General features: G+C 45.0%; 1 protein-coding gene across 1 annotated transcript in view; it reads left to right on the top strand.

The window, feature by feature from the left end:
- The window catches only part of HERC2 (HECT and RLD domain containing E3 ubiquitin protein ligase 2), a 231,524-nt gene extending 225,109 nt beyond the window's left edge, over positions 1-6,415 (top strand). The window contains 7 exon segments of the mRNA XM_007463762.1: positions 1,475-1,616; positions 1,746-1,940; positions 2,584-2,696; positions 3,333-3,523; positions 4,362-4,467; positions 4,787-4,999; positions 6,143-6,415. Of these exon segments, the coding sequence (XP_007463824.1) occupies positions 1,475-1,616; positions 1,746-1,940; positions 2,584-2,696; positions 3,333-3,523; positions 4,362-4,467; positions 4,787-4,999; positions 6,143-6,415 (1,233 nt within the window).
- The last annotated feature ends 20,979 nt before the right edge of the window (positions 6,416-27,394 follow it).

The following is a 27,394-nucleotide window of genomic DNA, read 5'->3' as shown; positions in this document are numbered from 1 at the left end:
AAAGACCATTGAAACCACCTATTTTCCTGCTGTCCAGAGGTGTCAGGTACACAGCTCTGTCCTTGCAGTGTCCTGGCTGTGTTCACATAACCGTGTTCCTTCATAGCAGCTGAGAGCATCAGTCTGTGTTAACTGGCACTGTAAACGGAGGTGATGTGACCTTTCGAGTGGGCAACAGGTCTGTGTCTTACCCCTCACGTAGGAATACATCCTTCTTCCTTTCTGTAGCTCACTCTTCCCTGGGCGCTGTGTGTCTCAGAGAGCTGCTGTTCAGGTCAAATGAAATGACATATGAGAACGTGCAGCTGACTGTGTGGTGCACAGGAAAACTCACTCCACAGGAAACTGTTGTCCTTGTTCTTATAGTTTTAGTCTTGAGAATGGTAATTTATGCAGTGAGGAGAATTAGCTGTTAAACTCAGCCTGGAACTCACGGAGAAGTTGAGGATGGTGAGAGTTTAGCCAGAAGAGTCAAGTGAAAGTACATTCTCACAATCATTTTTTCCTTAACTTCTCATTTTGCAGTCATTTCAGACTGAGCTTCTTGGGTGATTCTGAAGCACAGCCTAGGCTGCAAGCTGCAGGGTTACTGAGGCCACACTAAGTGAGGGCTTGAGGGCCATTGTTATGATCTGTTGGGGAATCTTAGCTTATGATGAGAAATACAGGTGGGACAAGTGATCATACTTGGAGACACAGTGACCCCACGAGTTGAGCAGGGTCCGTGCAGGTGAGGAAAGGAGGGGAGGAAGGTTCTGTCCTGGCCCAGATATTACAGGCCAGGTTTGGTCTCAGAGCCCCTTGGGGTGACCCTGCCAGGGCTGATGGTCTGCTCGGAGGGCGCTTTCAGGGCTCCTGGCCACTTCTTCACGGAGACCGTGGGCAAGGTTACAAAGTGTGAGGGTGAGCCAGGCTGCAGCTCCTGCCCGCCCGGGCTGCTGCAGTCCTTCCTGTGGTCTGTGATTTCTTGAGGGCGTGTTTGCTTAGCCACCACCGTCCTGCCATGCTGTGTGTGCTAGCGAGCGCGCCCCGGCCCCATGAGCACAGCTGTCCAGCAGGCAGCCTGCATCAGGAGAGGGAAAAAGAGGAGCGCAAGCAAGGCTGGTCTTCGGGGTCCTCAGCAGGCGTGGATGAGGAGGCGAGGACATGGGTCAGTCCTGGGAGGTCCAGCAACCCTTCGTGCATGCACAGGTGTGCTTGAGGGGTTGTGCTTGAGCTCGCTGGGCGCTCGTGGCGGCCTGAGGTTGTTGGGGCCGTGCCACACGTCTGGGTGCTGCTTGCTGTCTGTAGGGCCTCCTGCCCCCACCCCCCGCCGGTGACCAGGACAGGACAGGTGAGGGTAACGGGAGGGGTGACTGTCCGCAGGGCCCTGCTTTGGATGCAGGGGTTCCAGGGCCGGTCGGCTGCCAAAGATGGCACCTGTGTTCTTTCTGCTGTGGCCCCCGTTCTGTACGTTCTTTGTCTCCCTCTCCAGGTCAAGCGTTCAAGGAGTAAAGGTGGCCTAGCGGGCCCTGATGGGACCAAGTCTGTCTTCGGGCAGATGTGTGCTAAGATGAGCTCATTTAGTCCTGACAGCCTTCTCCTCCCACACCGCGTCTGGAAGGTCAAGTTCGTGGGTGAGAGCTTGTGTGCGCTGAGGGGCGGTGGTGTAATGGGTGGTGCGAGGAGAAATGAGCGGCCCCCAGCCGCTCCCCAGGGGGCTCTGGCGCAGTGACCGTGAGCTGCCGACCCTCCTTTCCCCCCAGGTGAATCTGTGGATGACTGTGGTGGTGGCTACAGTGAGTCCATAGCTGAGATCTGTGAAGAGCTGCAGAATGGACTCACCCCGCTTCTGATCGTGACGCCCAACGGGAGGGACGAGTCGGGGGCCAACCGCGACTGCTACCTGTTCAGCCCGGCTGCCAGGGCGCCCGTGCACACCAACATGTTCCGCTTCTTGGGTGGGCCTCTTGCCTGGGTGCAGTGCTGCAGCTGTTCCGCTGTGTGTGCCCTGTTAGCTTAATGGCTGCTGTATCTTGGGAGTGGTGTAGCTGTTTTAAATATCTCCTTTGAGCTTTCTCAGTGTGTAGCTGCAGGGACGTGCAGAGCCGGACCATTAGCAGCTGTGTGCTAAGGACCAGGAGGTGCCTTTGGCATTCAGAGGATCTGAGATAGCATGTGTCTGCATCCTAAACGTATCTGAAACTTGGGATCAGATCTTAGGATGTCTTGATACTGGGCCACCTGTTCATTGAGGGTCTGTGCCCATTAATTCACGGCGCTGCCTGCACCTCTCCAGGCACCTCCTTGAGAAGATCTGGCTGTTGGCTTTGCCGTCAGAGGATTGGCCACTCTGGCTACAGCTGTTGGTGGAAAGAGCAGAAGAGTTATAGACTTCACCCATAGGAACAGAAGGGAGCAATGAATTCAGAGTAGGCTATAAGGTTTTAAGGACAGACCTAAGTCTCTGTGAATTGGGGTAATGTTGTCTTAAAAGTCACTGAGGCCCCAGTGAAGAGCTCATCTCTGCTGTGTTGTTGAATGGACTGGATGTTCTGTCATCCGTTCCAAGTATCTCCTGTTTCTTGTGCTTCGAATGAGCAGGTGTGTTACTGGGTATTGCCATCCGGACTGGGAGTCCTCTGAGTCTGAACCTTGCTGAACCTGTCTGGAAGCAGCTGGCTGGGATGAGCCTCACCATTGCAGACCTCAGCGAGGTAACCTCCAGGAGGAAGAGGGCCGAGAGATGTGACACCTTGTGTGCCCAGCACAGAGCATGGGGGGGCGTCCCCTGGGGTCTGGTTAAGAGGCACAGGCTGTCCCGAGGTGCCGACATAACTCGCAGGTGGTCAGGCTGCTGGCCGTCAGCCGCCTTCTAGTAGCAGAGTCAGGGTGTGGACACAGGGCCTGTCTGTTTCTAGACCTTGATGCACCAGCTGCTTGTGGGCTTTGCCACTTGTACGGTCTCGTCAGATAAGAAAGCCCTCTGTCTTCCTGTGGCACAGCTGAGCCCGTGGGCAGCTGAGGGGAAGTTGAGGCTCCCGGGGCCTCCCTAGGTGTGGTTCCCTTGGTGCCATGAGTGAGGTTGGGCCTCGCCTGTGAGCAGTGCCTGTCGCGCTCTCAGTGAGTGGTTTTAAAGACTTCCTTGTTACACGTTCTTTCTTCAGTTCCTCGGGTAAAATGCTTCCCCGCTGCCCCTCTTTTATTCCCCGGCACGCGCAGTACACTGGGAGCCTCGCTGTACGCCCCAGGCAGATCGAGGCCTCGCGCGACTGCGTGTCGGGTGTGAACTGGGGCCTGGGGTGCAGAAACAACCCCGACCCAACAAACGGACTCCCTTCTCCCCTTGAAAGGTCGATAAAGATTTTATCCCTGGGCTCATGTACATCCGTGACAATGAAGCCACCTTGGAGGAGTTTGAGGCCATGAGCCTTCCCTTCACGGTGCCAAGCGCCAGCGGCCAGGACATCCAGCTGAGCTCCAAGTACACACATATCACCCTGGATAACCGCGCCGAGTATGTCCGGCTTGCAATGAACTACAGGTACGTGGTCGTCTGCCGTCCAGTGTTTCAAGTCAATAAATAGCAAAAGTAGCAGAAAATGGTTTGCTTGGGTGGCTGCTTTCTTTCCACAAGCAAAATTTAATGGACTTGGCTCCATTGTGATCAGGGTCGGAGTACTTACTATTCTCACCCGAGATTCCTGGCTCTGATCAGAATACCAAGGTGAAGAGAATCCCCCTGTTTGGGGACTGTCCCAGCAGAGGCCACAGGCCTTTGTGTGCCACCTCTCCGGGAGCAGGGCTGTGTTTGGGGTGTCTCCACCCCTCGCCTGGCCCTTGCGCCACCGTCAGCTGCGGTTGCTGCGTGGCCTCCGCCTGACGTCCACTCAGTGTGCTGCTTGGGAGCCTTCTCCAGAAGCACCTGGCTGGGTGTTGGGATGAGGGCCCGTGCGTCAGGTGGGCTTTGCTTGCTGGGCTCTGCCTGAGGCCGGTCCTGGCAAGTGTCCTGTGCCGTCCACCCGTGTTCCTTTCTGTCTCCTGCCCTAACTCGCCAGTCACCAGGGCCTTGGACGTGGCATCTGCTTTCGGGAAGTTCTTACCGTGGGTGCTGTGAGGCCTGCTCGCTGCCTCTGCTTGTTGGACTCTGGCTCCTTCCTGGGAAGCGGGGGGGGATTGAGAATTGTGTCTTGGAACGTGTATAGCCGTGGCTAGTTTTTGAGGTCGCGAAAGTGAGATGGCCCCACTGCATGAGAAGCTCTGAGACTCTGTGTCTGCAGAGCACACACCTGGCTCATCTGTGTGGCGAGGCTTGGTTGGTATGAGCAGAACAAGATCTACATCACCAAAGACAGAAGTGCAAAGTGAGTGTTTTCTTTCAGACTCCACGAATTTGATGAGCAGGTGGCTGCTGTTCGGGAGGGTATGGCCCGAGTCGTGCCTGTGCCCCTTCTTTCTCTGTTCACCGGATATGAACTGGAGACAATGGTATGCCCGCCGCTTCGTGCTGCCGCCCTGGAATGCCTTCTCATGGTCATCCACTGAGTCAGTGCCGCCAGTTCACCTCTCAGTTAACTCTTGCACTTGGAGGTCTGAGATACGCTTGTGCCTTTTGGGTGAAGTAAGACGTGCTCAGGGAGCGAGTAGTCCCCGCTTCCCCTGCCCAGCCCTGGCCCGCACGCGGCGGGCCACAGGGCCTGTCCTCCCACCCATCCCCTCGGGCTTCCCACGCCTGAGCCTCCCCACACCAGCCCTGGGAGAAAGGAGTGGTGGACCCTGTGCTGATGCAAAGCGTGTCCCTCCGCAGGTGTGCGGCAGCCCAGACATCCCCCTGCATCTTCTAAAGTCGGTGGCGACGTACAAGGGGGTGGAGCCTTCCGCGCCCCTGATCCAGTGGTTCTGGGAGGTGATGGAGTCCTTCTCCAACACTGAGCGCTCCCTCTTCCTTCGCTTCGTGTGGGGCCGCACGAGGCTGCCCAGGACCATCGCCGACTTCCGGGGCAGAGACTTCGTCGTCCAGGTGCGGCTCCGACACACCCCGTGGCGTCAGCCGAGGGTTGTGTTCCTCGCATGCAGCCCTGCCCCAGCTGGGAAGGCGAGCAGGTCTCTCCTGTTATGTGGTTTTCCTTCCCTCTGGAAACAAAAATGAAAAACACGTAACTTCTTTGGTTTGACAGCTCAAAATTCAATGACTACAGGTCTTGGGTACCACTGCCTACTTCTAAAAAGTTTATCTGGCCACCACCAGGATACACTGCTGTTATGTCAGCGTATCCTAGGTTGTTGAGCACACACATCACTTAAAGCATTTATTTGATTCTCTGGTTGAATTAGGTGAATCACTGAGTAACGCTGCTTACTGAGAAAAATCAGCGCTCATCAGATTGAGTTTTGCTTTGAGTTCTGACTCTGCGGTCCGTGGTCAGAGACAGGCTCTGTCTACCTGCCGGGCCCTGGGGGTGAAATGACCTGATTCCCCACTGCCTAGTCTCAGTTGACTTTTCCAGTCGCAGTGCTGAGGGGTGGAGTTTACCGCAGAGAGAGAGGTTGGAAGTCCACTCTCCCGCATGTTTGGGGGGGATTCGGGGACGGCTCCTTGCCCAGTGCAGCCTGTCCTGGGTCTCTGGCCAGGGTTACAGAAGTAGTCACCTCTCAGGGAGATCTTTGAGAGCATATGCAGTTTTCCTCTCAGAAGGTAGGTAATTTGTGGGGTTTTTCCACAGTTCTTGCTGGCTTCCTACCATCTTAATCTGTTGTGGTTGAAAGTGGGCTGATAGATTCAGGGAGAGCTTCCCCACATGGGTGATGGCTAAGCCCGTGCCTTTGCACCAGACCCTGTGTCAGTGGGTCTGGGGTCCCATCTTGTTGACCGGGGGTGGGTGGAGCCATCTGACTCTCCTCACAGCATTGGTTTGTAAAAGGCAATTGTCACAGTAACCAGTTGCTATTTTTTTATTGAAAGTCCTAGGAAATAGTAAGTTGCTCCTTTTTATTTATGAATTGGCTAGATTTTGTGTTTTCTGATATTTTGTTATTTTTAGCCAACAAAATATGATGCTTTATGTGAATGAGAGTCAAGAGTCTAATGAACACAGTAAAATAGATTGCAGTTTTACCTGTCCTTGTACATAGTCTCTGATGATTTAACATTTTTCATTAACAGGTATTGGATAAATACAACCCTCCTGACCACTTCCTTCCTGAATCCTACACCTGCTTCTTTTTGTTGAAGTTGCCCCGGTATTCCTGTAAGCAGGTGCTAGAGGAGAAACTGAAATACGCCATCCACTTTTGCAAGTCCATAGACACAGATGATTATGCTCGCATAGCCCTCACAGGAGAGCCGGCTGCGGATGACAGCAGTGACGACTCAGAGAACGAGGATGTGGATTCATTTGCTTCAGACTCTACACAGGATTATTTAACAGGACACTGAGGTGGAGAAATGCCATCCATCACAAGACACCACGAGACTGAGCAAGGAGGCAGAGTGCTGCAGTTCAGACTGCAGGGCGTGATGTGTGCCATGAGAAGGGTTAGCCCCCTAACCTGTGGGAGAATGATCAGAAAGTCAGCCTCGCACGTGGAGACTTAAAAGGGGCTTCTTACCCACAATGCTGCATTACATGTAGGACTTATGTGTTTACTGAAGTGTGTAAATGTTTAATATAAATAATGAATTGCAGTGTCCCAAAAATGAATAAAAAGCCTTTTTCCCTGTGGGTGCAATAGATTGGTTTTTTCCCTTCCTTTTAAGTGTTGTGCATTGCCTTGATTGTACATTGGAAATACTGTGTAACAAATCGTATTATAAATATTTCAATTAATTTTACTCGGAATTTGTTTATTAAAAGTTTTTTGAACATTAAATGATCAGTATTACTTGAATGCATTCAGAGGTTATTTAAACCAAAATCAAAACAAAAAGGCCATCAGCCCCCCTTTCCTCCCCAGGTGCACATTCTAACTTATGCGGTGTGTAACTTGAATTGAGGCCTTTCTGTGAGCAGTATCATAACTTCTATCATGGAAAGTACTATATATAATGTTTGTGTCATGTATATGCCTAAATTTTAATACCCTATAAATAAAACATCTGTCACAAAATTGTTACGCTGATCTTTCTTATGTGGTTAGACTAGCGCTGGTGGATGTGCTGCCACCCCAAAACAGATTAGTGTTTGATACAGCCTTAGTTAAAGCCATTCCAGTCTAGTTAGACTTTTTTGATTACAAAACCAAACTCACTGCAGTGACAAAGGGAGTGGTCCTCAGGAGGCTGGAAGGGCTCCAGGGGAGCAGCTAGGGTCAGGAGCCTTCAGCGTCCCTCCCCTGTCCTCCATGCCGTCTGCCTCTTCAGCCTTGGTTCCTTCCTGTCCCATGGGCCTGGGGGCAGGGGAGTGTCTCTTGTCCAGTCGGCCGTGGAGTAGGATTTGAGCTGCTTGTTCCGGGATCATGTGTGTGGTAGGCTCTGCAAAGTGAAGGACTGAGACCATAGGAGGGAGATTGGCCGGCAGGCCTAGTACAGTGGAACTTGGGGTAAACGGTATCAGGTGGAGGCAAGTGGCAGGTATTTCATGTGGGAGACTTTCTTTCCTCGGGGATTCAATGTGTTGCATTAAAAGATCCAAAGAGAAATTTTTTCTGGGAAATTGTTCATGACCAAATTGGTGAACGTTCAGATTAGCCCTTTTTTCAGCTTGTCTCAAAATTTCCATAAGCTGTGAGGTGTTTTTTTAATCACCATCGCTTTTGTTGTTAGTCAGCTTTGGCTGCGTAACAAACTACCCCCAAAGTCGGTGGCACACAAGAAGAATTTATTTCTCTCTCTATGCATCTGGGTTGGCCAGTTTTGGCTGCGTGGCTTAGGACTGGGGATTGGGTAGGGCTCTGCTTCACATGCCCTTCTGACGACCCAGGGCAGGAGAGCAAGCGAGAACAGGTTCAGCCTGCGCTCAGGCCTGTATTGTCCCCTCCACTCTCAGGATCAACAGGCTGGCAAAGGTACCACCTCTACAAACAGTGTTCTCAAAGTCCTGTTCCAGGAACCTGGAGGTTCCTGAGGCCCTTTCAAGGTGTCCATGAAGTCCTCCCTTTTCCAAAGTACATATCTGCACAAGGCCGAATTTTCTTCATATCATTCCATCAAAACATATGGTTGTCCCTTGATATCTGCAGGAGATTGGTTCCAGGACCCCCAAGCCTACCAAACTCTGTGAATGCTCAAGTCCCTTATGTAAAATAGTGTAGCATTTGCATATAACCTATAGACATCCTCCCATAAATACTTTTATAAATTTATTTATTTTGGGCTGCATTGGGTCTTCGTTGCTACGCGTGGGCTTTCTCTAGTTGCGGCGAGCAGGGGCTACTCTTCGTTGTGGTGCACGGGCTGCTCATCGTGGTGGCTTCTATTGTTGCAGAGCACGGGCGGGCTCTAGGCACGTGGGCTTTAGTAGTTGTGGCTCACGGGCTCCAGAGCGCAGGCTCAGTAGTTGTGGCGCACGGGCTTAGTTGCTCCGCAGCATGTGGGAATCTTCCCGGACCGGGGCTCGAACCCGTGTCCCCTGCATTGGCAGGCGGATTCTTAACCACTGCGCCACCAATGAAGCCCCCTCCTGTGTACTTTAAATCATCCCTAGATTTATTATAATACCTAATGCAATGTAAATGCTTTGTAAGTATTTGTCAGCAAATTCAACTTTTGCTTTTGGGAACTTTCTAGAATTTATTTTCCTGAATATTTTCGATCCGAGGTTTAGCTGAATCCGCAAATGTGGAACAATAGTGGAGGGCAGTTTGCGGACTGCAGAGGCAGAAATGAGAATCCAGCTATCTTAAGCCAGAGTGAAGAGACTGATAAAAATGTAAATACCATTCTCACTAAATTTTTTTGTTTTGAAAAATAATTTCTCAAAATAGTATCCATGTTAATAAGTAATTGGCTTGTTTTTATTTTAAGATGAATAAATATTCTAAAATTTTTCAGTTTTACGTACTAACATCTTTGCTGGGTTAGTTTCTCCCCTCTACCCTCTGCCATCTAAGGGTCCTTGTTGGACTATTAAAAAAATTTTTTTTTTTTTTTCAGTTTTAATTTCCAATGTGGTAACTACTGATAGATACAATCCAGGTAAAAATCATTGAGGGGCTTCCCTGGTGGCGCAGTGCTTGAGAGTCCGCCTGCCGATGCAGGAGACGCGGGTTCGTGCCCCGTTTCGGGAGGATCCCACATGCCGCGGAGCGTCTGGGCCCGTGAGCCATGGCCGCTGAGCCTGCGCGTCCGGAGCCTGTGCTCCGCAAATGGGAGAGGCCACAACAGTGAGAGGCCCGCATAACGCAAGGAAAAAAAAAAAAAAAAAAAAAAAATCATTGAGGATCCTAAAGAGCCTTTAAGGGTGAAAACGTGTCCAGAGACCAAAACTGCTGCTTCTCAGGGGGGAAGCTGCAAGGTCCTGGCAGAGGGTGGTCCCAGGAGGAGCAGATGCTGGGACAGCTGCCTGCACACAAGCTTCACCTCCACGATCATGGCCCTGTCCACGAGCATTTGCATAAGACACACTCACTGTGAGCTCCTTTTCTTTTTTAACTTCAGGAATCCTGGAGGATTCTGTTTCCTCTTTCTTCTGCTGTGGCACTGCCATGACCCCAGGCCCAGCTTTTGCGTCCGTGTTGCAAGTACACGCCCAGTGGAAGCCACCAGCACCTGATCCCCTGCTCTCACTCTGCTTTAGTTGGCTTGGATGGCAAGAGCCCCTTGGAGGGATGATCATTTCTCGAAGCAGTGACACCCAGTCCCAGTGCGGGACACTGGAAACATGTAGTTGACATGCAGGTCCTAGAGGAGGGCATGCTGGGCACTGTATGTCCTAGTCCTGGGACCAGGCCCCTGCTCTCTAATGGCTGGAGTGGTGCTGGTGGTGTGCCGCAGGGACACCTCCACCTGGGTGAGGGGTGTGAGGGGCAGGCCCTCCCCAGTGCAGGGAGCTGGGCCAGGTGGGCCACACCCCAGCCACTTTTCAAACGTTTTTTTTGTTTGTTATTTTTTGTTTTTTTATACACAAATGAGACTTTCCTCTGAGGAATTCTGAACAATGAATTTTCCTCTAGCTCATTACATTAAAAAAAAAAAAAAAGACTATTAAAGCAGTTTTAGACTCACAGCAAAATGGAGCAGAAGGTACAGAGAATTCGCATATGCCCCCTGCCCCCAAGCATACACAGCATCCCACATTATCAACCTCCCCACCAGAGCAGTACATTTGTTACGACTGATGAGCCTGCATCGACTCATCACTGTCACCCAAAATCCATAGTTCACATTAGGGCTCACTCCTGGAGGTATTACATTCTATGGATTTGGACAAATATATAATGAAGTGTTTTCATCATTTTAATATCACACAGAATAGTTTCACTGCCCCAAATATCCTCTGCTCTGTTTATTCATTCCTCCCTCACCCCAACCTCTTTTATTTTTTTATTATCTTCAGTTTTGCCTTTTCCATAACCTTATATAGTTGGAATCATGCAGTTTGGAGTCTTTTCAGATTGGCTTCTTTCACTTACCAATGCATTTAAGGTCCCTCCATGTGTTTTCATGGCTTGAGAGCTCATTTCTTTTTAGTGCTCAATAATATTCCATTGTCTAGACACCACAGTTTATCCATTCACCTGTTAAAGGACATCTTGGTTGCTTCCAAGTTTTGGCCATTATGATTAGAGCTTCCATAAACATCCATGTGCCAGTTTTTGTGTGAATGTGTTGTGAACTCCTTTTGGATAAATGCCAGGGAGCACAATTGCTGAATGGTATTTAGTTTTGTAAGAAATTGCCAAATTATCTTCCAAACTGGCCGCCCCATTTTGCATTCCCACCAGCAATGAATGAGAGGTCCTGCAGCTCCACAGGTCATTATGCTTTTAAATGCCTTTAAAATTTTTTTTTAATTTTATATTGGAGCATAGTTGATTAACAATGTTCTTTTAGTTTCAGGTGTACAGCAAAGTGATTCAGTTATACATATACATGTATCTATTCTTTTTCAAATTCTTTTCCCATTTAGGTTATTACAGAGTACTGAGCAAAGTTCCCTGTGCTATACAGTAAGTCCTTGTTGATTATGTATTTTAAATATAGCAGCGTGTATGTGTCAATCCCAAACTCCCAATCTATCCCTCTCCCCCAGCCCTCCCCCTGGTAACCATAGGTTTGTTCTCTGTGAGTCTGTTTCTGTTTTCTAAATAAGTTCGTTTGTATCATTTTCTTTAGATTCCACATATAAGTGATATCATATGATATTTGCCTTTCTCTGTCTGACTTATTTCACTCAGTATGATAATGTCCAGGTCCATCCATGTTGCTGCAAATGGCATTATTTCATTCTTTTTAATGGCTGAGTAATATTTCATTGTATATATGTACCACATCTTCTTTATCTGTTCATCTGTCGATGGACATTTAGGTTGCTTCCATGTCTTTGCTGTTGTAAACATTACTGCAATGAACATTTGCAAATATTTTCTCCCATTCTGTGGTTGTCTGTTCATTTTGTTTATGGTTCCTTTGCTCTGCAAATGCTTTTGAGTTTAATTAGATCCCATTTGTTTTTATTTTCGTTTTTTTCAAAGGCTATCTTATTTTAGTTTTTAAAAGATATTTATTTATTAATTATTTTTGGCTGCGTTGAGTCTTAGTTGCGGCACGCGGGATCTTTCGTTGCACTGTGCAGGCTCTTTGTTGTGGCTTGTGGGCTTCTCTCTAGTTGTGGCACACGGGCTCCAGAGTATGTGGGCTCTGTAGTTGTGGTGCATGGGTTCCACAGCATGTGGCTTCTGTAGTTGTGGCACGTGGGCTTAGCTGCCACATGGCATGTGGAATCTTACTTCCCTAACCAAGGATCCAAACCATGTCCCCTGCATTGGAAGGCAGATTCTTAACTACTGGACCACCAGGGAGTTCCCTGTTTTTCTTTTCTTTTTTTTTTAAGCCTCTAAATGTTTCATAGAATTCGCCTGTGAAGCCATCTGGTCCTGGGCTTTTGTTTGTTGGAAGATTTTTAATCACAGTTTCAATTTCAGTGCTTGTGATTGGTCTGTTCATATTTTCTATTTCTTCCTGATTCAGTCTAGGCAGGTTGTGCATTTCGAAGAATTTGTCCATTTCTTCCAGGTTGTCCATTTTATTGGCATAGAGTTGCTTGTAGTAATCGCTCATGATCTTCTGTATTTCTGTAGTGTCAGTTGTTACTCCTCCTTTTTAATTTCTAATTCTATATTTTTCTTTTTTTTTTTTTTGCTGTACGCGGGCCTCTCACTGCTGTGGCCTCTCCCGTTGTGGAGCACAGGCTCAGCGGCCATGGCTCATGGGCCCAGCCGCTCCGCGGCATGTGGGATCTTCCCGGACCGGGGCACGAACCCGTGTCCCCTGCGTCTGCAGGCAGACTCTCAACCACTGTGCCACCAGGGAAGCCCAGTAGGTTCTTATTAGTCATCAGTTTTATACACATCAGTGTATACATGTCAATCCCAATCACCCAATTCATCCCACCACCACGCCCACACCCCCCACCGCTTTCCCCCCTTGGTGTCCATATGTTTGTTCTCTACATCTGTGTCTCAATTTCTGCCCTGCAAACTGGTTCATCTGTACCATTTTTCTAGGTTCCACATATATGTGTTAATATACAATATTGGTTTTTCTCTTTCTGACTTACTTCAATCTGTATGACAGTCTCTAGATGCATCCACGTACCTACAAATGACCCAATTTCATTTCTTTTTATGGCTGAGTAATATTCCATTGTATATATGTGCCACATCTTCTTTATCCATTCATCTGTTGATGGGCATATAGGTTGCTTCCATGACCTGGCTGTTGTAAATAGTGCTGCAATGAACATTGGGGTGCATGTGTCTTTTTGAATTATGGTTTTCTCTGGGTATATACCCAGTACTGGGATTGCTGGGTCATATGGTAATTTTAATTTTAGTTTTTTTTTTTTTTTAGTTCTTTAAGGAACTTCCATACTGTTCTCCATAGTGGCTGGATCAATTTACATTCCCACTAACAGGGCAAGAGTGTTTCCTTTTCTCCACACCCTCTCCAGCGTTTATAGTTTGTAGATTTTCTGATGATGCCCATTCTAACTGGTGTGAGGTGATACCTCATTTTAATTTTGATTTGCATTTCTCTAATAATTAGTGATGTTGAGCAGCTTTTCATGTGCTTCTTGGCCATCTGTATGTCATCTTTGGAGAAATGTGTATTTAGGTCTTCTGCCCATTTTTGGATTGGGTTGTTTTTTTAATATTGAGCTGCATGAGCTGTTTATATATTTTGGAGCTTGATCCTTTGTCCATTGATTTGTTTGCAAATATTTTCTCCCATTCTGAAGGTTGTCTTTTCGTCTTGTTTATGGTTTCCTTTGCTGCACAAAAGCTTTTAAGTTTCATTAGCTCCCATTTGTTTATTTTTGTTTCTATTTCCATTACTCTAGGATGTGGATGAAAAATGCTCTTGCTGTGATTTATGTCAAAGAGTGTTCTTCCTATGTTTTCCTCTAAGAGTTTTATAGTGTCTGGTCTTACATTTAGGTCTCTAATACATTTTGAGTTTATTTTTGTGTATGGTGTTAGGGAGTGTTCTAATTTCATTCATTTACATGTAGCTGTCCAGTTTTCCCAGCACCATTTATTGAAGAGTCTTTTCTCCATTGTATAGTCTTGCCTCATTGTCGTAGATTAATTGACCATAGGTGTGTGTGTTTATTTCTGGGCTTTCTATCCTTTTCCATTGATCTATATTTCTGGTTTTGTGCCAGTACTGTACTGTTTTGATGACTGTACCTTTCTTGTATAGTCTGAAGTCAGAGAACCTGATTCCTCCAGCTCTGTTTTTCTTTCTCATGATTACCTTGGCTATTTGGGGTCTTTTGTGTCTCCACACAAAATAAAAAAATTTTTGTTCCAGTTTTGGGAAAAATGCCATTGGTAATTTGATAGGGATTGAATTGAATCTGTAGATTGTTTTGGGTAGTATAGTCATTTTCACCATGTTGATTCTTCCAATCCAGGAACCTGGTATACCTTTCCATCTGTTTGTGTCATCTTCAATTTTTTTTTTATCAGCGTCTTATAGTTTTTGGATTACTGGTCTTTTGTCTCCTTAGGTAGGTATATTCCTAGGTATTTTATTCTTTTTGATGCTATGCTAAATGGGATTGTTTCTTTAATTTCTCTTTATGATTTTTCATTGTTAGTGTATAGAAATGCAAGCAGATTTCTGTGTATTTATTTTGTATCCTGCAACTTTACCAAATTCATTGATGAGTTCTAGCAGTTTTCTGGTAGCATCTTTAGGATATTCTATGTACAGTATCATGTCATCTGCAAACAGTGACTGTTTCACTTCTTCTTTTCCACTTTGCATTCCCATTATTTCTTTTTCTTCTCTGACTGTCTTGGGTAAGACGTCCAAAACTTTGTTGAATAAAAGTGGCGAGAGTGGACATGTTCCTGACCTTAGAGGAAATGCTTTCAGCTTTTCACCATTGAGTATGATGTTAGCTATAAGTTTGTCATATATAGCCTTTATTATGTTGAGGTATTTTCCCTCTATGCCCACTTGCTCGAGAGTTTTTATCATAAATGGGTGTTGAGTTTTGTCAAAAGCTTTTTGTGTAGCTATTGAGATGATCATATGGTTTTTATTCTTCAGTTTGTTAATGTGGTGTATCATGCTGATTGATTTGCAGATATTGAAAAATCCTTGCATCCTGGGATAATCTCACTTGATGGTGGTGTATAGTCTCTTTAGCATATTGTTGCATTCAGTTTGGTAGTATTTTGTTGAGGATTTTTGCGTCTATGTTCATCAGGGATATTGGCCTGTAATTTTCTTTCTTTGTGGTATCTTTGGTTTTGGTATCAGGATGATGGTGGCCTAATAGAATGAATTTGGGAGTGTTCCTTCCTCTGCAATTTTTTGGAATAGTTTTCGAAGGGTAGGTGTTAACTATTCTCTGAATGTTTGGTAGAATTCACCTGTGAAACCATCTGGTCCTGGACTTTTGTTTGTTGCAAGTTTTAAAATCACAGATTCAATTTCAGTACTTGTGATTGGTCTGTTCATATTTTCTATTTCATCCTAGTTCAGTCTTGGGAGATTGTATCTTTCTACGAATTTGTCCACTTCTTCTAGGTTGTCTATTTTATTGGCATATAGTTGCTTGTAGTAGTCTCTTATGATGCTTTGTATCTCTGTGGTGTCTGTTGTAACTTCTCCTGTTTCATTTCTAATTTTATTGGTTTGAACCCTCTCCCTCTTTATCTTGATGAGGGTTCTAAAGGTTTATCAATTTTATCTTTTCAAAGATCCAGATTTTAGTTTCATTGATCTTTTCTGTTGTTTTCTTCATCTCTATTTCATTTATTTCTGTTCTGATTTTATGATTTCTTTCCTTCTACTAACTTTGGGTTTTGTTTATTCTTCTTTCTCCAGTTGTTTCAGGTGTCAGTTTAGGTTGTTAATTTGAGATTTTTCTTCTTTCCTGAGGTAAGAGTGTATTAGAATAAGCTTCCTGCTTAGAACTGTTTTTTTGCTTGTTTGTTTGTTTTTTTACATCTTTATTGGAGTATAATTGCTTTACAATCGTGTGTTACTTTCTGCTTTATAACAAAGTGAATCAGTTATACATATACATATGTTCCCATATCTCTTCCCTCTTGTGTCTCCCTCCCTACCACCCTCCCTATCCCACCCCTCCAGGCGGTGGTCACAAAGCACTGAGCTGATCTCCCTGTGCTATGCAGCTGCTTCCCACTAGCTATCTACCTTACGTTTAGTAGTGTATATATGTTCATGCCTCTCTCTCGCTTTGTCACAGCTGACCCTTCCCACTCCGCATATCCTCAAGTCCATTCTCCAAGTCCATATTAGGTCTGTGTCTTTATTCCTGTCTTACCCCTAGATTCTTCATGACGTTTTTTTCCTTAAATTCCATATATATGTGTTAGCATACGGTATTTGTCTTTCTCTTTCTGACTTACTTCACTCTGTATGACAGACTCTAGGTCTATCCACCTCATTACAAATAGCTCAAGTTCGTTTCTTTTTATGGCTGAGTAATATTCTATTGTATATATGTGCCACATCTTCTTTATCCATTCATCTGATGATGGACACTTAGGTTGTTTCCATCTCCAGGCTACTGTAAATAGAGCTGCAATGAATATTTTGGTACATGACTCTTTTTGAATTATGGTTTTCTCAGGGTATATGCCCAGTAGTGGGATTGCTGGATCATATGGTAGTTCTTTATTTGTAGTTTTTTAAGCAACTTCCATACTGTTCTCCACAGTGGCTGTATCAATTTACATTCCAACCAAAAGTGCAAGAGGGTTCCCTTTTCTCGACACACTCTCCAGCATTTATTGTTTCTAGATTTTTTTCTTTGTTTGTTTGGTTTTTTTTAGTACGCGGCCCTCTCACTGCCGTGGTCTCTCCCACTGCGGAGCACAGGCTCCGGACCCGCAGGCTCAGTGGCCATGGCTCATGGGCCCAGCCGCTCCGTGGCATGTGGGATCTTCCTGGACCGAGGCATGAACCCGTGTCCCCTGCATCGGCAGGCGGACTCGCAGCCACTGCGCCACCAGGGAAGCCCGTCTGCTTTGGGTAGTATAGTCATTTTCACAATGTTGATTCTTCCAATTCAAGAACATGGTATAACTCTCCATCTGTTTGTATTATCTCTCCATCTGTTTGTATCATCTTTAATTTCTTTCATCAGTGTCTTATAGTTTTCTGCATACAGGTCTTTTGTCTCCTTAGGTAGGTTTATTCCTAGATATTTTATTCTTTTTGTTGCAATGGTAAATGGGAGTGTTTTCTTGATTTCACTTTCAGATTTTTCATCATTAGTATATAGGAATGCCAGAGATTTCTGTGCATTAATTTTGTATCCTGCTACTTTACCAAATTCATTGATTAGCTCTAGTAGTTTTCTGGTAGCATCTTTAGGATTCTCTATGTATAGTATCATGTCATCTGCAAACAGTGACAGCTTTACTTCTTCTTTTCCGATTTGGATTCCTTTTATTTCTTTTTCTTCTCTGATTGCTGTGGCTAAAACTTCCAAAACTATGTTGAGTAAGAGTGGTGAGAGTGGGCAACCTTGTCTTGTTCCTGATCTTAGTGGAAATGGTTTCAGTTTTTCACCATTGAGGACGATGTTGGCTGTGGGCTTGTCATATATGGCCTTTATTATGTTGAGGAAAGTTCCCCCATGCCTACTTTCTGCAGGGTTTTTTATCATAAATGGGTGTTGAATTTTGTTGAAAGCTTTCTCTACATGTGTTGAGATGATCATATGCTTTTTCTCCTTCAATTTGTTAATATGGTTAATCACATTGATAGATTTGCGTATATTGAAGAATCCTTGCATTCCTGGAATAAACCCCACTTGATCATGGTGTATGATCCTTTTAATGTGCTGTTGGATTCTGTTTGCTAGTATTTTGTTGAGGATTTTTGCATCTATGTTCATCAGTGATATTGGCCTGTAGTTTTCTTTCTTTGTGACATCCTTGTCTGGTTTTGGTATCAAGGTGATGGTGGCCTCGTAGAATGAGTTTGGGAGTGTTCCTCCCTCTGCTATATTTTGGAAGAGTTTGAGAAGGATAGGTGTTAGCTCTTCTCTAAATGTTTGATAGAATTCGCCTGTGAAGCCATCTGGTCCTGGGCTTTTGTTTGTTGGAAGATTTTTAATCACAGTTTCAATTTCAGTGTTTGTGATTGGTCTGTTCATATTTTCTATTTCTTCCTGATTCAGTCTTGGCAGTTTGTGCATTTCTAAGAATTTGTCCATTTCTTCCAGATTGTCCATTTTATTGGCATAGAGTTGCTTGTAGTAATCCCTCATGATTTTTTTTATTTCTGCAGTGTCAGTTGTTACTTCTCCTTTTTCATTTCTGATTCTATTGATTTGAGTCTTCTCCCTTTTTTTCTTGATGAGTCTGGCTAATGGTTTATCAATTTTGTTTATCTTCTCAAAGAACCAGCTTTTAGTTTTATTGATCTTTGCTATTGTTTCCTTCATTTCTTTTTCATTTATTTCTGATCTGATTTTTATGATTTCTTTCCTTCTGCTAACTCTGGGGTTTTTTTGTTCTTCTTTCTCTAATTGCTTGAGGTGCAAGGTTAGGTTGTTTATTCGAGAGATGTTTCCTGTTTCTTAAGGTAGGATTGTATTGCTAGAAACTTCCCTCTTAGAACTGCTTTGGTGCATCCCATAGATTTTGGGTTGTCGTGTCCCCATTGTCATTTGTTTCTAGGTATTTTTAAATTTTTTCTTTGATTTCTTCAGTGATCACTTCGTTATTAAGTAGTGTGTTGTTTAGCCTCCATGTGTTTGTATTTTTACAGATCTTTTCCTGTAATTGATATCTAGTCTCATAGCATTGTGGTCAGAAAAGATACTTGAAACAATTTCAATTTTCTTAAATTTACCAAGGCTTGATTTGTGACCCAAGATATGATCTATCCTGGAGAATGTTCCATGAGTACTTGAGAAAAATGTGTATTCTGTTGTTTTTGGATGGAGTGTCCTATAAATATCAATTAAGACCATCTTGTTTAATGTATCATTTAAAGCTTGTGTTTCCTTATTTATTTTCATTTTGGATGATCTGTCCATTGGTGATAGTGGAGTGTTAAAGTCCCCTACAATGAATGTGTTACTGTCGATTTCCCCTTTTATGGCTGCTAGTTTTTGCCTTATGTATTGAGGTGCTCCTATGTTGGGTGCATAAATATTTACAATTGTTATATCTTCTTCTTGGATCGATCCCTTAATCATTATGTAGTGTCCTTCTTTGTCTCTTCTGATAGTCCTTATTTTAAAGTCTATTTTGTCTGATATGAGAATTGCTACTCCAGCTTTCTTTTGGTTTCCATTTGCATGGAATATCTTTTTCCATCCCCTTACTTTCAGTCTGTATGTGTCTCTAGGTCTGAAGTGGGTCTCTTGTAGACAGCATATATATGGGTCTTGTTTTTGTATCCATTCAGCCAATCTGTGTCTTTTGGTGGGAGCATTTAGTCCATTTACATTTAAGGTAATTATCGATATGTATGTTCCTATTCCCATTTTCTAAATTGTTTTGGGTTCGTTATTATAGGACTTTTCCTTCTCTTGTGTTCTTGCCTAGAGAAGTTCCTTTAGCATTTGTTGTAAAGCTGGTTTGGTGGTGCTGAACTCTCTCAGCTTTTGCTTGTCTGTAAAGGTTTTTAATTTCTCCATCAAATCTGAATGAGATTCTTGCTGGGTAGAGTAATCTTGGTTGCAGGTTTCCTCCTTCATCATTTTAAATATGTCCTGCCAGTCCCTTCTGGCTTGCAGTGTTTCTCCTGAGAGATCAGCTGTTAACCTTATGGGGATTCCCTTGTGTGTTATTTGTTGTTTTTCCCTTGCTGCTTTTAATATGTTTTCTTTGTATTTAATTTTTGACAGTTTGATTAATATGTGTCTTGGTGTATTTCTCCTTGGATTTATTTTGTATGGGACTCTCTGTGCTTCCTGGACTTGATTAACGATTTCCTTTCCCATATTAGGGAAGTTTTCAACTATAATCTCTTCAAATATTTTCTCAGTCCCTTTCTTTTCCTCTTCTTCTTCTGGAACCCCTATAATTCGAATGTTGGTGTGTTTAATGTTGTCCCAGAGGTCTCTGCGACTGTCCTCAGTTCTTTTCATTCTTTTCTTTAGTCTGCTCTGCAGTAGTTATTTCCATTATTTTATCTTCCAGGTCACTTACCCGTTCTTCTGCCTCAGCTATTCTGCTATTGATCCCATCTAGAGTATTTTAAATTTCATTTATTGTGTTGTTCATCGTTGTTTTTTTCATCTTTAGTTCTTCTAGGTCCTTGTTAAATGTTTCTTGCATTTTGTCCATTCTATTTCCAAGATTTTGAATCATCTTTACTATCATTATTCTGAATTCTTTTTCAGGTAGACTGCCTATTTCCTCTTCATTTGTTAGGTCTGGTGGGTTTTACCTTGCTCCTTCATCTGCTGTGTGGTTTTCTGTCTTCCCATTTTGCTTATCTTATTGTGTTTGAGGTCTCCTTTTTGCAAGCTGCAGGTTTGTAGTTACGGTTGTTTTTGGTGTGTGTCCCCAGTGGCTAAGGTTGGTTCAGTGGGTTGTGTAGGTTTCCTGGTGGAGGGGGCTAGTGCCTGTGTTCTGGTGGATGAGGCTGGGTCTTGTCTTTCTGGTGGGCAGGTCCACGTCTGGTGGTGTGTTTTGGGGTGTCTGTGGACTTATTATGATTTTGGGCAGCCTCTCTGCTAATGAGTGGGGTTGTGTTCCTGTCTTGCTATTTGTTTGGCATAGGATGTCCAGAACTGTAGCTTGCTGGTCGTTGAGTGAAGCTGGGGGTTGGTGTTGAGATGGAGATCTCTGGGAGATTTTCGCCATTTGATATTATGTGGAGCTGGTAGGTCTGTTGTGGACCAGTGTCCTGAAGTTGGCTCTCCCACCTCAGAGGCACAGCACTGACTTCTGGCTGCAGCCCCATGAGCCCTTCATCCACACGGCTCAGAATAAAAGGGAGAAAAATTAGAAAGAACGAGTTAGTAGAAGTAGAAAGAAAGAATGAAGGAAAGAAAGAAAAGAGGGAGGGAGGAAGGGAGGAAGGAAGGAAGGAAGGAAGGAGGGGAGGGAGGAAAAAAAGAGAAAGAAAGAAGATAAAGTAAAATAAATTAAAGTAATATAAAATCTAATAAAGTTATTAAAATAAAAAAATAGTTATTAAGAAATAAAAAAGAAAAAAAATTTAAAAAAACAAAAAAAATCAAAACAAAATACGGACGGATAGAACCCTAGTACAAATGGTGGAAGGAAAGCTATACAGCATAAATCTTGCTCTCAAAGTCCACCTCCTCAATTTGGGATGATTCGCTGTCTATTCATGTATTCCACAGACATCAAGTTGATTGTGGAGCTTTAATCTGCTGCTCTTGAGGCTGCTGGGAGAGATTTCCCTTTCTCTTCTTTGTTCGCACAGCTCCTGGGGTTCAGCTTTGGATTTGGCCCTGCCTCTGCATGTAGGTCGCCGGAGGCATCTGTTCTTCGTTCAGACAGGACGGGGTTAAAGGAGCCGCTGATTTGGGGGCTCTGGCTCATTGAGGCTCGGGGGAGGGAGGGGCATGGAGTGCGGGGCGAGCCTGTGGTGGCAGAGGCCGGCGTGACGTTGCACCAGCCTGAGGCGCACTGTGAGTTCTCCTGGGGAAGTTTTCCCTGGGTCCTGGGACCCTGGCAGCGGCAGGCTGGACAGGCTCCCCGGAAGCAGGGTGTGGATGGTAACCTCTGCTTGCACACAGGCTTCTTGGTGGCGGCAGCAGCAGCCTTAGCGTCTCATGTCTGTCTCTGGGGTCCGCACTTTTAGCCGCGGCTTCGCGCCCGTCTCTGGAGCTCCTTTAAGCAGTGTTCTTAATCCCCTCTCCTCGCGCACCAGGAAACAAAGAGGGAAGAAAAAGTCTCTTCGGACTCCCTTCCGGCTAGCCGTGATGCACTAACCCCCTGCAGGCTGTGTTCACGCCACTAACCCCAGTTCTCTCCCTGCGCTCTGACCGAAGCCGGAGCCTCAACTCCCAGCCCCGCCCGCCCCGGCGGGTGAGCAGACAAGCCTCTCGGGCTGGTGAGTGCCGGTCGGCACCGATCCTCTGTGCGGGAATCTCCCCGCTTTGCCCTCCGCACCCCTGTTGCTGCGCTCTCCTCCGCTGCTCCGAATCTTTCCCCTTCCGCCACCCGCAGTCTCTGCCCGCGAGGGGGCTTCTAGTGTGTGGAAACCTTTCCTCCTTCACAGCTCCCTCCCACTGGTGCAGCACCCGTCCCTATCCTTTTGTCTCTGTTTATTCTTTTTTCTTTTGCCCTACCCAGGTACGTGGGGGGTTTCTTGCCTTTTCGGAGGTCTGAGGTCTTCTGCCAGCGTTCAGTAGGTGTTCTGTAGGAGTTGTTCCACGTGTAGATGTATTTCTGATGTATCTGTGGGGAGGAAGGTGATCTCCACGTCTTACTCTTCCGCCATCTTCCCGGAATTCTTAGAACTGCTTTTGCTGCATCCCATAGGTTTGGGGTCATCGTGTTTTCATTTTCATTTGTCTCTAGGTATCTTTTTATTTCCTCTTTTATTTCTTCAGTGGTCCATTGATTGTTTAATAGCATATTGTTTGGCCTCCACATGTTTTTGTTTTTTACTGTTTTTTTTTTTCTTGTAGTTGATTTCTAATCTCATAGCATTGTGGTCGAAAAAGATGCTTGATATGATTTCAATTTTCTTAAATTTACTGAGGCTCACTTTGTGGCCCAGCATGTGATCAATCCTTGAGAAAATTCCATGTGCACTTAAGAAGAATGTGTATTCTGCTGCTTTGGGATGGAATGCTCTATAAATATCAGTTAAGTCCATCTGGTATAATGTCATTTAAGGCCTGTGTTTCCTTATTGGTTTTCTGTCTGGATGATATATCTATTGATGAAGGTGGGGTGTTAAAGTCACCCACTATTATTGTGTTACTGTCGATTTCTCCTTTTAAGGCTGTTATTATTTGCCTTGTATATTGAGGTGCACCTATGTTGGGTGCATATATATTTACAATTTTTATATCTTCTTCTTGGATTGATCCCTTGATCATTATATAGTGTCCTTCTTTTTCTCTTGTAACAGTCCTTTTTTTAAAGTCTATTTTGTCTGATATGAGTATTGCTACTCAAGCTTTCTTTTGATTTCCATTTACATGGAATACATTTTTCCATCCCCCACTTTCAGTCTGTATGTGTCCCCAGGTCTGAAGTAGGACTCTTGTTGACAGCATATATATGGGCCTTGTTTTTGTATCCATTCAGCCAGTCTATGTCTTTTGGCTGGAGTATTTCTTCCATTTATGTTTAAGGTAATTATTGATATGTATGTTCTTATTGCCATTTTGTTAATTATTTTGGATTTGTTTTTGTAGGTGTTTTTACTTCCCTTCCTCTTTTGTTGTCTTCTCTTGTGGTTTGATGACTAACTTTAGTGTTGTGTTTGGATTCCTTTTACTTTTGTGTGTGTGTTTCTAATATAGATTTTCAGTTTGTGGTTACCATGAGGTTTTGATATGTCAGTCTATATATATGCAAGATTCTTTTAAGTTACTGGTCTTTTAATTTCAAATGCATTTCCAATATCCTGAATTTGTGCTCTCCTCTTCTCACAGTTGCTGGTTTTGATATCATATTTTTGGGGGGATGATTTCCTACCTTTACTATATGTTTGCCTTTACTGGTGAGATTTTCCATTCATAATTTTGTTTCTAGGTGTGGCCTTTTCTTTTCTGCCCAGATAAGTTCCTTTAGCATTTGTTGTAAAGCTGGTCTGGTGGTGCTGAATTCTCTTAGCTGGTCTTGTCTGTAAAGCTTTTCATTTCTCCGTCAAATCTGAATGAGAGCCTTGCTGCATAGAGTATTCTTGGTTGTAGGTTCTTCCCTTTCAACACTTTAAATATATTGTGACGCTCCCTTCTTGCCTTCACAGTTTCTGCTGAAAAATCAGCTGATAACCTTATGGGGATTCCCCTGTACATTATTTGTTGCTTTTCCCTCATTGCTTTAATATTTTTTCTTTGTCTTTAATTTTTGTCAGTTCGATTACTATGTGTCTCAGCATGTTCCTCCTTGGGTTTATCCTGCCTGGGACTCTCTATGCTTCTTGGATTTGGGTGACTGTTTTCTTTCCAATGTTAGGGAAGTTTTCAGCTATTATCTCTTCAAATATTTTCTCCAGCCCTTTCTCTTTCTCTTCTCCTTCTGGGACCCTACAATGCAAGTGTTGGTGTGTTTAATGTTGTCTCCTAGGCCTCTTAGTCTGTCCTCATTTCTTTTCATTCTTTTTTTCTTTACTGTGTTCTGTGGCAGTGATTTCCACCATTCTGTCTTCCAGGTTACTTATCCATTCTTCTGTCTCAGTTATTCTGCTATTGATTCCTTCTAGTGTATTTTTCATTTAAGTTATTGTTTTGTTCATCTCTGTTTGTTCTTTAGTTTTTCTAGGTCTTTGTTAAATATTTCTTGTATCTTCTTGATCTGTGCCTCCATTCTTTTTCCAAGATTTTGGATCATCTTTATTGTCATTATTCTGAATTCGTTTTTTGGGTAGATTGCCTATCCCACTTCTCTTATTCTTCCGGGTTTTTTTCTTGTCCTTCATCTGAAACATATTCCTCCACTGTCTCATTTTGTCTAAATTTCTGTGATTATGTTTTCTGTTCTGCAGGCTACAGGGTTGTAGTTCCTCTTGCTTTTGGTGTCTGCCCGCTGGTGGGTGATGCTGGTCCAAGAGGCTTGTGCAGGCATCCTGATGGGAGGGAATGGTACCTGCCCACTGGTGGGTGGAGTTGGGTCTCATCCCTCTGGTGGGCAGGGCTGTGTCAGGGGTTTGTTTATCAGGCAGCTATTTATTCAAGAGGACTTTAAGCAGCCTGTCTGCTGATGGGTGGGGCTGTGTTCCCACCCTGTTGGTTATTTGGTCTGAGGCATCCCAGCACTGGAGCCTACAAGCTGTTGGGTTGGGCCAGGTCTTGGTGAGAAAATGGTGGCCTCCAAGAGGGCTCATACCAATGAGTACTCACCAGAACTGCCACTGCCAGTGTCCTTGTCCCTGCAGCAAGCCACAGCTGCCCCCCGCCTCCGCAGGACACCCTCCAATACTAGCAGGTAAGTTTGGCCCAGTCTCTTACGAGGTCACTGATTTCTTCCCCTGGGTCCTGGTGTACACAAGACTCTGTGTGCACCCTCCAGGAATGGAGTTTCTGTTTCCTCCAGTCCTGTGGAATTCCTGTGATCAGACCCCTCTGGCCTTCAATACCAGATACTCTGGGCTTCCTCCTCCTATTGCCAGACCTTCAGGGTGGTGAATCTCACTTGGGGCTCAGAACTTTTACTCCTATGGGAGAAAGTCTGTGGTATAATTGTTTTCCAGTTTGGGGGTTTACCACCTGGCATGTATGGGATTTGATTTTATTGCAACTGCACTCCTCCTGCCATCTCATTGTGGCTTCTTTATCTTTGGATGTAGGGTATTTTTTTGGTAGGTTCCGGTTTTTTGTTTTTTGTGGGTTTTTTTGATCATTTGTTGTTCAGTAGTTAGTTGTGATTTAGGTGTTTCTGTAAGAAGGGGTGAATTCATGTCCTTCTACTCTGCCATCTTGTCTCATCCCCACTAAATGCCTTTAAACTACAGAATTTAATCCAGAATTCCTCCCATTGCTTGCATGAAGCCTTCCCTGTTCAATTGCTGTATTCTTGGCTAGAGAGCAGTCTGTGGCAATTTAAAACATGGCTATAATGTTTTTTGACATTCCTCGCATCAAGAACTGGGGGCTGTGTCCTTCCCCTTGGACCTGGCCTCTGTGACTGCTTGTTTAATGGGATATGGCAGAAATGACACCTTCCAGTCCTGGGTCAGGCCTCATGGACCTGTTGTCTTCCACTTCCTGACTCTTGGCCTCTGGCTGCCATGCTGTGAGGCAGTCCAAGTGTCAAGGCACAGGCCATGTGGCAAGGCTAGCAGACCAACCCCAGAGGTAAGCTAGCGCACCTCCAGATGTTTCCAGCCCCCAGACTCAAGTTACTTCATGCCTTTGTGCCACCCTGACTGTTTTGGGACACAGATGAGCTGTTTCCACTGTGCCTTTTTGAATTCCAGACCCAAAGAATCTGGGAGCATGATAAATGGTTCTATTTTTGTTACTAAACTTGGGGTGGTTTGTTACAGTAGTAGATAAAGACCCATGTGAGCCTGCATTTGATTTTTCCTCTTTCTGGTTTCACTCTCTGATCTTGGCTGTGAGGCAGAAGGAAGATGCTCTGGCTTTCTGCCCCAGCGTCCCCTCTTGTCCCATATCTATTAAGGGTCAGTGCACAGGCTTGGCTGAGCTGACCACCTGTGAGCACCAGTGGGTGAGCAGGACACATGGGCTGTGCAGTCAGAGCAGGTAAAGTCTGGGGACCACAGAAGCCTGGAGAGCAAGTGGTTACAGGGATCCTTGGGGGTGGGTGGGGTTCATAAAGGGAAGCTGCAGGCAGGTTTCCACTGAAGAGGTGGCTGGAGGACTGGGAAGGGGATCACTCTGAGTCATACCTACCAATTGAGAGTCAGAGGCCAGGGACACCTTCATGGGATCACCCACAAACATAAAATATGCATATACATACATTCACACAAAACCCACCACTACCTATAATGTAAAAAAAGAGGTTTTATTACGGATATGCTGGAATTTATGCATTCAAGTAGAGTTGACACTTGACCAATGTGGGGGTTAGAGATCCCCACCCTCTGCACAATTGAAAATCCACATGTAAATCGACCCATGCAGTTCAAACCCATATTGTTCCAGGGTCAACTGTACCGTGTACTTCAAAACAGTCACCTTGGCCTTTATGTCTGATTCCAGTGATGCTGCTGTTTGCTGAGAACACTTAGAGAACTCCTATTTTGGAATTTCCTTCAGGAATTTCCTGAGCCATCCAAGAAAATATGACTTTATGGTGATATCTTGGTCAAATTACCACGTCATTCCTAAGACTGTCCCCAATCATTTCTGATTGAAGAAATCCAGTCCCCACTCATGGGGTAGCAGGGCCACCTGAATTACACTACAGGCTTCTAGTGATGCTGCTGTATCCAGTCCTTGTTCTCAGCTGCCGAGAAGGGAACCCCCACCAGGACCTGGCTTCAACGACCAGAAGGGAGGGTTGGCAGTGACTCAGAAGCCCAGAGATGGAGAGCTCATGGTTTGGTCCAGTGTGGTGCTTGGTTTCGGAGACTCTGCCCTGCTCTGAGGCGGCTGCACTGCCATGTGGGTTTGGACATGGCAAATGCCAATTCCTGGCAGGGTTGAGATTTCCTCCATAATTTAGGCCATGCAAGCCCACCCCCGGAGCAGGAATAGGGTTGATTCCCCTGCAAATATTTAGCAACTACACAAGAGACATGGGCTAGGCTTGGGATCTGCACATGGATGCTAGGGACGTGGACATTAGGCACAGAGAGCCATGCAGTGGCCACAGTTGCTGTGCTGGTGCTTCATGATCCTCCTTTGGATAGATTGGCCCCCACAGTAAGGCTCCCAATGTGTGGAGATCATTCTGTAAGGGCAGAGCAGACTGGAACCTTCTGTCTGCCCCAGATGCCTGCATATTCATGCCCTGGGGTCCCCTTGCCACTTTCTGCCCTGTGGAGGAAGACTTGAGGTGCTGGAGGAAGACTTGGCTATGGTTGAGTGCAGATGTGCTGACATTCCTGGGGTGGCCACAGGCTCAGTGTGGCCCCCATTCCATGTGGATGGGGTCACTGCTGTGTCCACACTGGCTGCCT

The sequence above is a fragment of the Lipotes vexillifer genome, unplaced genomic scaffold, assembly GCF_000442215.2.
Source record: "Lipotes vexillifer unplaced genomic scaffold, Lipotes_vexillifer_v1.1 scaffold200, whole genome shotgun sequence".
NCBI classification, from domain to species: domain Eukaryota; kingdom Metazoa; phylum Chordata; class Mammalia; order Artiodactyla; family Lipotidae; genus Lipotes; species Lipotes vexillifer.
The sequence above is the reverse complement of the archived record's forward strand: the minus strand, read 5'-3'. Positions and strand labels throughout refer to the sequence as shown.